This window comes from Micromesistius poutassou (genome assembly GCF_964030765.1).
Source record: "Micromesistius poutassou genome assembly, chromosome: 23".
Lineage (NCBI taxonomy): Eukaryota > Metazoa > Chordata > Actinopteri > Gadiformes > Gadidae > Micromesistius > Micromesistius poutassou.
Genome location: NC_140293.1, coordinates 1558002 through 1569777, shown reverse-complemented (window position 1 = coordinate 1569777; position 11776 = coordinate 1558002). Strand labels below are relative to the sequence as shown.

The window sequence follows — 11776 nt, the reverse complement described above, 5'->3', positions numbered from 1 at the left end:
CTGTAGTAGATCTGGTCTGTAGTGGTTCTGGTCTGTAGTAGATCTGGTCTGTAGTGGTTCTGGTCTGTAGTAGATCTGGTCTGTAGTGGTTCTGGTCTGTAGTAGATCTGGTCTGTAGTAGATCTGGTCTGTAGTGGTTCTGGTCTATAGTGGTTCTGGTCTGTAGTAGATCTGGTCTGTAGTAGATCTGGTCTGTAGTGGTTCTGGTCTGTAGTGGTTCTGGTCTATTGTAGATCTGTGATGCTCTTGGTTTAGAGTGGTGGTCTGTGGTCTTGCGGGTCGAGGTCTGGGAGTCGTTCTGGTCTTGGGGGGATCTGAACTTTACTGAATCTGTCTGTGGTGGTGGTCTAGGGTCACGTTGGTCTGTAGTGGTCCTGGTCTGATCCAGGTCTAGGGTCACGTTGGTCTGTAGTGGTCCTGGTCTGTGTTGATCCAGGTCTAGGGTCACGTTGGTCTGTAGTGGTCCTGGTCTGTGTTGATCCAGGTCTAGGGTCACGTTGGTCTGTAGTGGTCCTGGTCTGATCCAGGTCTAGGCTCATGTTGGTCCCTAGTGGCCCTGCTCTCCGGTGGCTCTCCAGCGGTCCTGCGGGTCCCTTGGTGCTGGTGGGTGTGAAGGGCCTGGCTCCTGTAGCTTCCTGCCCGCGGCTCCTGGGTGAGCCCAGATGGAGGTCTCTGCAGACCGGATCAGAGGCTTTATTAGCCCCGCTGGATATGGACTCCACTGGTATTGTCCTGCTGCAGCCCAGGAAGCCCCCTGATAACATCGCACACGCACGCACGCACGCTCACGTGCACACACACACACACACACACACACACACACACACACACACACACACGCACAGATTCCTCCATCTAATGCCCGACAGTCCAGGGCGTCTGGGCTGGACCCAGGGCATTGTTCTGGAACAAGGTGTGTGTGTGTGTGTGTGTGTGTGCGTGTGTGTGTGTGTGTTTGGATTTCAGTGTATGTGTTAAAGTGTACCTGTGTGTGTGTGTGTGTGTGTGTGTGTGTGTGTGTTCAAGTGTACCTGTGTGTGTGTGTGTGTTTGTGCGTGTGTGTGTGTGTGTGTGTGTGAGGGATTGCGTGCAGAGGTGAATGCATGCCTAGCCCTAGTTGGTCTCTTCAGGATGTTTTGGGATTATTACTGTGTGTGTGTGTGTGTGTGTGTGTGTGTGTGTGTGTGTGTGTGTGTGTGTGTGCGCTCTAACTTCATAAAGCTCATTTCCTGTCTGGCTCATAGAATAACAGCGGGAATCCTACACGCCACAATCCCAGATATAAAACTATACCACGCATTCCTGTGTGTGTGTTGTTGTAGTGCTTCTATGAGAGAGTGTGTGTGTGTGGAGTGAGTGTTTGTGTTGGTGTGTGTGTGTGTGTGTGTGTGTGTGTGTGAACTGCTTTGAGTGTGAGAATCTGAGGTGGCAAAACATGAGAGCGGAGGGAGAGCGACTCACTTCCTAATGATAAACTAGGTCATAATGCTTATTATCTATTAATTAGCTATATACTATAAGCTGAAGAGAGAGAGAGTGTGTGTGTGTGTGTGTGTGTGCCAGGTTGTGTGTCCGGATGGGTGTTTCTACTTAAAATGTCTTTGTTTACACTTGTATAGTGAAAGTAGAAGGTCAGAGATAGAGAGAGCGTCAACACACACACACCCACACACACACACACACACACACACACGCACACACACACACGCGCACACACCCTCTCCAACTCTCACACAATTTTACAGTCTCACACACACACACACACACGTCACACACACACACTCACTATATAACTTATAAAAACGGCTCAAACAAAGGAAAGGGAATCGTTTGTCTAACTTTCATCCCCTTTCAGTTTTCCTCATTATCCATTCCACTCCTTCTTTTATGAAGTGTCTAAATCCGAGTGAGTATCGCTGTGTTAACTTGAAGCCCGCAATTATAACATTACGACTCGTAACGTGAGCTAATCTCAGTGGAACACACGCCTGTGGTCGCCACGGGTTACGCTTCCTGGACCGGGGCACCTCATCTCCTACGAGATTCTTCTACAAAGATTACCTGCTTTTGCCAAGATGGCCGCCTGCCAAAGCAGCCCAAAGCCCACTTCACAGCCTCCACATATAAATATATGTGCGTGTCTGTGTTCTGTTATTCTTAGTTTAGGCGGCGCTGTCTTGAAGTTGGAGAGGTTATCTAAACACTGCGGGGTCAGGCAATATGACTGCCCCCAATCTACCCAATCACTCACCAGCTAGACGGTACCAGTACCTACTTAGAACCTTGAAGGAAGCAGTCTGTTCCAAACTGATGACCTTTCACCCCAAGATCGTTGTTAATATCTGTGTGTTTTTAACTTTTTCACTGACTTGAATACACAAGTGTGTGTGTGTGTGTGTGTGTGTGTGTGTGTGTGTGTGTGTGTGTGTGGATGATGGCTGGTTTAAGCAGCCTCACCTGGCCCCGGTCAGAATGGTGGTGACTCTGGGGCTGGGTGAGGCTGCACACCTGTTGTGCACGGAGCTGTGGGTTAAAGCAGCCGTCACCACCTCACACACTCAGGGAGATCTCCTGCACGGCGGCATGGAGCAGCAGCTCATGTATCATTGTCAATCAACCGTCAATCCACACATCTCGTAAATCTCGATGGACATGCGCAATGGTGATGTCACTAATAAACACAGGAAAAGGTAGATTTTCAAACGGCTTGTAATGGCTTATCACACGCACACCTGGTGGTATATCACCCCTTTAATAAATGTGTTTTTCACCGATGACAATGGTCAACATCCGAAGATAAAGAGCAGAAGTGTGTGTGTGCGTGTGAGCACCTGCCAACATTTGTGGAAACAATCGAGCAAAGATCCCAGAAAGAGATAAAAGTCAGTCGTTATCTTCCAAGTATTCCTGGCACGTCAAATTCAATCCAATGCTCTGGGTGTATCTAGACCTGGGTGCACATACGCACACACACACACACACACACACACACAGACACACACACACACACACACACACACACACACACACACATACGCACGCACGACGCACGCATGCACACACATAACCTCACACACACACACACACACACACACACACACACACACACACACACACACACACACACACACACACACACACACACACACACACATTACCTCACCTAAACACACACATAACCACCCACACACACACACACACACACACACACACACACACACACACCGAGGGAGTAGCCGGCTCGTGTGCGTGACAGTCGGATCCAAGAGTTCTGACATTTATTGTGTCCTCACACAATGAGGACCTTTAACTCCGGCCAATCACAGGAAATGATTTAAGCGCCCATTCTTTCTCTCTTGTCCAATCGCCATCCTCCACAGCACAATCCTCAGAGATAAAAGCTGTTCTTCAGTCTCCAGAGTCACGTCAGTCCAGAATGCAGTCGGAGGGGGTGGGGGAGAGTTGATAATATGACTGTGTGTGAGGCCCCTTTGAGACTCTTAACTGTTGATTAAGGTTTATACCAATAAAGTTGAGTGGGGTTGATGTGAAACATTTGTTGGGAGAGTGCAGCGGTGCGGGGAGTTCGACTCACAGTCAAAGGGTTCTGGTTTCCATCCCCCAAAGTCTGCCCTGTAAAGGTTTGACCTTTAGGCATCCTTCAGCGAGACGACCCCTGACCTCACCCTGCTCTTTGATGACCTGTTGCCAAGCAGCAAATTAATTATCGCTTTTTATCGTTTTTTAGAGAGATACACTTACAGCAAATTTGGAGTTGGATTATTCTACAATATAGGTATGCTATATACTGTATAATTAACATTTATTTATTTATTTTAAGATAAGACCAAAATGGATCACGTCCTGACGTGACGTCCGTCTGACGGAGATGGGTGGTGGAGGGTTGAGGATTCAGGATGGCAACCACAGGTGCCATCCTGTGGTTGCCTGGCAACATGCTGTTCGCAGCCCCGGTTTATTTACTATTTTTGATGTACAACATCATTTAGTTCCCACAGCAAGTCACAGGGGGAGTTATGAAGTGGTGTGAGCCTCGACTTCCAGGCTGCTTTTACCCCTGTGGGCTATCTGTCGTTTATTAAAAGGAACGTTTCATTTAGATGGAAATTATATAAACAGATCAAACCAAGGGAAGAGAATCGTTTGTCTTACTTTCACCTCCTCTGCTTTATTCCTCATTATCCGTTCCCACTCCTCCTTAGGCCTGAGTTGTTATCGCTGTTGTTAACATGAAGCCCGCAATTAGAACACTGCGGCTGGTAATGTGACAGGCCAATCTCACGGGAACACTCGCCTGTGGTCGCCCCGGGTTACGTTACCTGGACCGGGGTGGAAACTCTACCCGGGTCTCCCCCTCTGACAGAATCCACCTGCCAGTCAGACCCCCACCCACCCCCCACCCCCCCAGAGCTCCACCTAGGGCACTAACCCCACACGCAGTGCAGTACCCCTCTCTAGTGAACTCCGGCTCTATTCCCATTCACTCTGTCTCACTTATGGTAGCATCTGTTCACTGTGCGGTCCGCTGAGGGACAGAATCCCAGAGCAAACAGATACTTTGAAAAATGTATGACGCTGACAATTTAGCATTTGTGGGCCGAAGGGCCACCGACACACATTGTTTGAACGCTGTTTCGCTGTGGAAACACACTTGCCATTTTTTTTAACAAGCTAATGATTGATTCAGTTATTTTAAACCTTGAGTAGAAACAACGGTTGTTTTGATTGAAAAAAAAAAAAAAGGCAAAACGGCGGCGGTGGCGGCGGCGGCGGTGCGGCGCGGCAGCCGGGCGGTGGGAACCGCTCCGGCTCCTGTCACCGGTTGACGGTTCTATTTTCTGAAGTTGTGTGGAGGTTTTATACAACGGCACTCCTAGCTCAGAACCTCCCCCCCCCCCCCCCCAGGGGGCTGAAATACAGTCTGGTTGGCTCGCTGGACGGAGGCCTGTGAAAACACACGGTCAGGGCGCTCGCTCTGAGGCGCGCTGTCAGGGGCCGGCGCACAGACCATCCATCTCGCTTTTCTTCTTCTTCTTCCGTTCAATCCTGCACGGGGTTGTGATTGTGTAGCCAGACGAGTCCCCAGACGTACACACACTCACACACATGCACACACAGACACACACACACACACATCGAACACACATACACACACACACACACACACACACACATCGAACACACACACATCGAACACACACACACACACACACACACACACACACACACACACACACACACACACACAGACACACGCGTGCACACACACACACACACCATTGAAGGGCTCCTATTTTATCACCAGGTGCGGGGTTAATGAGCCATTTACAAGCCATTCCCAAAAGTGTCCCTTTGTGACATCACAAAAGGCCACCCCCCGGCACGCATTCCGGGCTCCTCGGTGATGTCAACAATAGGACAATGTGGTTTTTATGTACGTTATTTCGTAAGTCGCAACGCCACAACGGCCTTCACAAAGTCCAGCGTGTGTCTTCCAGTCTTTCAAAGCATTGTGGGTATTGGCTTGTGAGTACGCTTTTCCACTTGATATAATGGAGCCTCATGGGAGTCGTTGATAAATACAAGGTGACAAGGCTCCCAGGGACCGGACTGATGTTTAAATATGATGTCGTCTTTTCAAGTGAAACGGGATACGAGCAAGCACTCACTGTTGGAGGAATCTAGTTTGATCCTTTGGGATTTGATTTGCACGTGTAAAAAGTGACAAATCACGCCATTGCTTGCCAGCTGTGTCAGCCAATGGCGTGTCAGCTTGTCTTAAGGGGGCGGGAAATGTGCAGCACTGCCAGAACAGACATGTTAACTTCATCGTAAAAGCGTTTTTAATAATGGTATTCTAGATTTTATTTGAGTGTATAATAGCAACCAAACCATTGGCGGCATTCCATGGTGACTATTTGATTTACACAATATGTGGAGATTATCTTAATAAGATAAGGTAGAAAAGGTCAACTGTCATGAATTGAAGCACACTAACTGGTGACTCATCAGTTTTTGCGGTTGAGAAAAAAATAATAACACCGTAGTCATTGTCTGACAATAGGCACTTTTTTAATTATTGGAGCACAAAGGAAAATCAAGAACAATATTTTAAAAAGGCATTTTCATCTATCAACACATCTTTACATGTACATTCCTCAAGTGGTAACGAAAGAATTTCACAGAAAATAAAAGAAATACATCTTAATATTGACATTCAGTTATCAGTGTTTAATGGTATAGTGTGGTTTGTAGAAGAAATCAATGAGAATAGTAAAATGTACAAGAATTTAGAGTGATTCAGTTTGTTCAAAACACCAGGAGAGTAAAATTACAATTTGAATGTTCAGGTAACAAAATTCACTGCATTGTATCTTACATCTTCCCTTACTTTCTCTATCTTCCTCTTTCTTAATTTCTCACACTCACACATGAAAAAATGCAAATATAAATGGAATTGCATTAAAAAAAAAACTATAATAATTGCAGTGAAAGTGGCAGGCTGAGTGGAGGCCATGTTTCCAAACTTAAAAAAAAAGCAGTTTGTTGTAATCCCCGGACCAGCTGGGAAATGTCGTTTTTTCTTTCGATAAAAAGAAGGCAAGTGAATGGAGGCACTGGAAGTGTAGTGTATTTGTATACTGTTGCGCTTTATCACATTACACAGGTAGATATACCACGCCCCCTGGCCCTCAGCCCTCCAATAGGCAAGAAGCAGAGGCAACGGAAGGGAGATTTTAGAAGGCACATTTAAAGAGACATCCACAGTATTTCAGGGTGGCTAGGAGTGCAAACGGTTTGTGAGTGGTTAAATATCATAAGGCAAGAGCAAAATGACTAATAATCTGTGGAAGGCGATTCTTTTACTGGGCAGCTCCCAGTGTCCACCAGTAGAAGACTGTGGTTGTACTGGGCAGTGCCCAGTATAATAAGTATACTTCTGTGGATCTCATGGGACACCCCCAGTGCTTAATTGTAAAATATGTCCTCAGGGCATTTGTGTGAATGTTTGACCTTACTAACCTATCACTGTGTGTGTGTATCTGTAAGTTAGCGTTGCGTCTGTGTGTTTATAAGTTATTAAATGTGTGTGTATGTGTGTGTGTGTGTGTGTGTGTGTGCATGTAAAGTGATCTATAAAGAGGGCTTAATAGTGACATTTAGAATGGATTCCTGATACTCAACAGCCTGTTGTGTTTGTTGCCTCTGAGAATGTGTTTATACTCTGACAGGTTGCCAGCTGCTCAACAGATGTTACCCTCCCTTAGCCAGCCTCATTTGTCAACCTTTCCTTCTTTAGGGCAAAATGCAAGAAAGAACAACAATGTCCAATCACTGCAACAAAGACTTGGCCACCGCAATGCAGTCGTTGGATTTCAAACCTTGGCTGTCGCCATGACGATGCTAGGATCACATGTTCCCAGTGAACTGGATTGTTCTGCGCTAGAGGCGATGGCAACGCAAACGTCTTCCTAGCCCAATCACAATCTGTCTTATTTCCATCGCTCTTTGTTTGCTCTGTGCTGAATAAACGGTGAAACCACCGCGGTTGCGGAATGTCCCTGGTTTCACGAGCCAAAGAAACCCACCTAATTCAATTCTGAAACCGCCAAACCGTTTTTTGGTGACCCGCCAAAATAATGTTAGGCAAACTTTCTGAACCTATTTTCAATCGGCAGTCTGTTAACGGTTAACTATATGTGAAATAAACCAAAGTTACCGCAGGGCACAGCAAACGTCTGGCTACTGGCTTAGCGCTACCTGAACTCTTGGGAACCGTTTGGCGACTACTTATAAAAAAAGAAAAAAAAAGCGAGGCACTGACCTCAAAAAGCGAACAACATTTCTATATAAATAAATTTAAACAGCTCAGAAAAAGTCTGAATCACTGGGTTTGCTGTGCAGCTAGCATAGGAGGGACTGCTAAGTGCGATAATTGAGGCGGCAAGGTCAGATCGCGGGCAAGTGATAGAGGAAGTCAGTGGCCTGTGGTCTGGTAACCATTAGCTTCGATGCTACATGGAATTAGCCCTGGGGTTTATATATAATGTGCAGACACAGTGGGTCAGGGAGGTTTAGGAGGTGGGTGGGTGTGGGGGGGGGGGAGGGGGGGGGAGGGGGGTCAACAAACAGTCTCATTGGATGTAATTACACGCAGAGTAGAGCAATTTAGATGCAAGGGCCACGCAAGCACAACACAGACACATTATAAACGGCCAACTAGCATCGAGGGATAGCATACCTGGGTGCTGAAGCCAAACTTTTTACAATAATTACTGCAAATGATAATGCTTTCCACAAATTATCCAACCACTTTTGTTTGTCGTCCTTTGTGTACGCCCAAGCCAATTAGTATTCATTATTGATGATGAATTATTAACAAATGACTTATCGCTCATTTTCTTGGATGGGGGTCTATGGCAGCTTGTTTAATTTCACAGTTAAAGCCTTTAGAGTTGTAACGAACGGCAGACAAACAAACGCTCTGCATCCATCGTTTGACAGACAGCTAGGTCAAAACAAAAAAGACTTATGTCCACATAAAGAACACAAACCTACAAACACACACACACACACACGCACAACCCACTTTTGCTGTACACAACCTCAAATGAATATCCCTCAAATTGCATCAGTCAGGTAACAGGTTTGGTTGTCGTTGGTTACCAACTGTGTGAATCAGTTTGACATCTTGAGAGTTGAAGTTATGGTCAGTAATAGCGGTGACATGTTCACTATGATACGATGTAACATCATCAGGTTCAGAGCGGTTTTTAAAAATGTTCTATAGTTGGCATGGTACAACAAAAAAAAAGAGAAAAAAGAATTGGCATTGAATCATAACATTACGTCAGGATTTTGGGATATTCCTTTCTTCGGATTATGGGATTTACTTTTTGTTTTGTACAAGGAAGTACGCGTATCAGTTCATGACATTAAACACAGAAAGGGGATCGGATAATGTATGGAGTATTTTTCTCCTGTTCCCATCTCATGATCTGTGAATGTGTGGGCGTAGGAGTGAATGGGAGAAAGCGAGCGGGCGAGAGACATAGGGATTACACAGGGGCCTTTACTGTGAGTGTGTGGGTGTGTTTGTGTGTGTGTTTGTGAAAAGGAGAGCGAGCGGGCAAGAGACATAGGGATTACACAGGGGCCTTTACTGTCAGGTTAAACAAATTGATCGCTGCCGTCCCTGGAGAGACATCCGACTGTGTATGTTTGTCTGACCTCGTTTCACACACACACACACACACACACACACACACACACACACACACACACACACACACACACACACACACACCACACACACACACACAACACACACACCCTGATGTATCACTGACAGCTCCCAGATGGTAGAGGGAGGTTGGACACGTTGGATAAATGTGTGTGTCTCTGTGTGTTTGCTAGAGAGAGAGAGGGAGATAGAGAGACCACTGCCCTGTATTTTGGACCCCTACCGTGTCTAACAGTATGAGAGAGTTAGGGTGCGTGCGTAGGAGAGAAAGAGAGGCCTTTTAGGGGCGAGATAGTTCCCTTTGCTGCATGTTTCTTGTCTCTGGGGTATCTTCTCGATCGCCCATGTCTCAACACCCCAAATGTGCAACAAAAGTGCACGTTCACTATAGATCCGCTCATGGACGTGTGTGTTCATGTGAGAGTGTTTGCGCGTGCATCCCTCTGCCCACGCCTCCATTCACAGGTACATTACGTCCGCGCTTGTTTTTGCGTAAACGCGACGCATCCTTCGGAAATCGAAGGCTTGCGGTATGTTTGCGCATGCAAATGCTTTTTATTTGGGCTTTGGCGCACGTGTGTCTGTGTGTGTGTGTATCTGTGTGTGTATGTTTGTGTGTGTGTGTGTATGTGTTTGTGGATGCAGGTGTGTATTTTTAAGGAATTCTTTAGGAATGCCCTGTTAAAAACATGTCCTGTCGTTTGACCCGCTTTGCAGGTCAAACATGACGCACTGCATACCACTCGTTACAGATAGATAAAGAGAATGTGCCCGATAGAGAGAGAGAGAGAGAGAGAGAGAGAGAGAGAGAGAGAGAGAGAGGGAAGTTCAGCCTCCATCTCTCTAATCCCTCTTGCTTTAGGTTCAATTCTCCACCATTCAAAGCCCACATCCTCTCTCCTCCCCCTCTCGATCTCTCCTTCCTCCCGCTTTCTTTGTTGTTGTTCCTCCTTCCTTAAAACGGCAGAATGACGGCTTTCTCTGTCTCCGCTTGTCATTCCAAACGGTCTCCAGGGTTTCATTCTCAGGGACGAGGCGTGACCGACCGCGTCCTTTGAGGATCCCCTTCACACGCGCTCCAGAGTCACCAGAAACGTCTCGAGGGTTCATTGAACCCGTCATACAAAGGAGAGGCACAAGAACAAGAACAAAGACATTGTAAATCTCCCACAGGTCATTTTTAGGCGTTTTGCACTACTATGGTCCACGTTCACAAACAAAAAGGATAAAAAAAAATATTAAAAAAAGTATATTCCATTTATGCATTTTCATCTCCTGCGTGTTCACTTTTGCTTTGGTGTCGTCGCTCCATTTGTTTATTTGATCGGATATCTTTGGATCCACAGCCGCCGGAAATACCCAGAATCCTCCGGGAGAAGGTGGGGCCCAGTGGGTTTAGGCTACGGCTTTACATTCCTCTGTCAGGGGTTCAGATCCCCTCCTCTCTCTGCTCCCATGGGTGTCGGGTCCCGATGCTTCCCAAATCCCCGGGTTCACCCCCAACCCCCACCCCCTCCCCCCCCCACCCCCCCCCCCTCTCTCCTCCGCCTCAGGAGCCGCCGGGAGAGGTCAGAGGTCAATGTTTAACGGTGAACGGTAGCTGAGCGCTCGCTCGGAGCGGCACAGCGACCACGTGACCGGCGTGGTCCTGTTGTTGTTTACTGTGTCCCTCCACGTCTCCACGCCGCCGACTTGGCGTTGGCAGGACGGAAAGGAAGGCATTCCTTGTTTACAGTCTCCTCCTCCTCCTCCTCCTCCTCCTCCTGCTGCTCCGGACAGTGTGCTCCATTGTTCCGTCCGTCCGTCCTTCTTTCAGCCCCTTCCATCCCTCCTTTCCGAGGCAGCGATAACATCCAAGATCCATTGGGCCTGCGTCGACGGACGTGTCCCTCTCATCCTCCTCTCCTCCGCCGACGCGGACAGCCCACCCCCTTCTTCAGTCACATCCCCCCCCCCCATGTCTCTTGACCGCGCCTCCCCTTACTGGTACAATCATTCATCCGGCCATCCATCTCTTCATCCATCCATCCATCCATCCATCCATCCTCCATTCATTCACCCTTCCATCCATCCATCCATCCATCCATCCATCCATCCATTCATAGACCCATCCACGGACCCCGACCCCGCCCCCTTCTCAGAGGTCGAGGCGGAAGGCCCCAAAGTAGCTGGAGGAGTCGTCGGCGTTGACCATGGTGGGGGAGGAGACGGAGACGAACAGCTCGTCCCCGGCCCGCAGCTCGAACAGCCCGCCCTGGTACACCGAGTGCAGCGCGTACTCTGCGTCCGGGGCCCAGCACTTGGTGCCCACGCCCTTCAGCAGCTGGAGGAGGAGAGGGATGGGGAGGAGGAGAGAGAGAGGAGGAGAGGAGGAGGAGGAGGAGGAGATGGAGAGAGGAGGAGGAGGAGGAGGAGGAGGAGAGAGGAGAGGGAGGAGGAGGAGGAGAGGAGGAGGAGGAGGAGAGAGGAGAGGAGGAGGAGGAGGAGGAGAGGAGGAGGAGGAGAGGAGGA

General features: G+C 47.9%; 1 protein-coding gene across 1 annotated transcript in view; it reads right to left on the bottom strand.

The window, feature by feature from the left end:
* Positions 1-11340: 11340 nt before the first annotated feature.
* Positions 11341-11776, bottom strand: part of tnfsf10l (TNF superfamily member 10, like) — an 11480-nt gene continuing 11044 nt past the window's right edge. The window contains 2 exon segments of the mRNA XM_084487470.1: positions 11341-11594; positions 11596-11598. Of these exon segments, the coding sequence (XP_084343596.1) occupies positions 11403-11594; positions 11596-11598 (195 nt within the window). The 3' untranslated portion in view covers positions 11341-11402.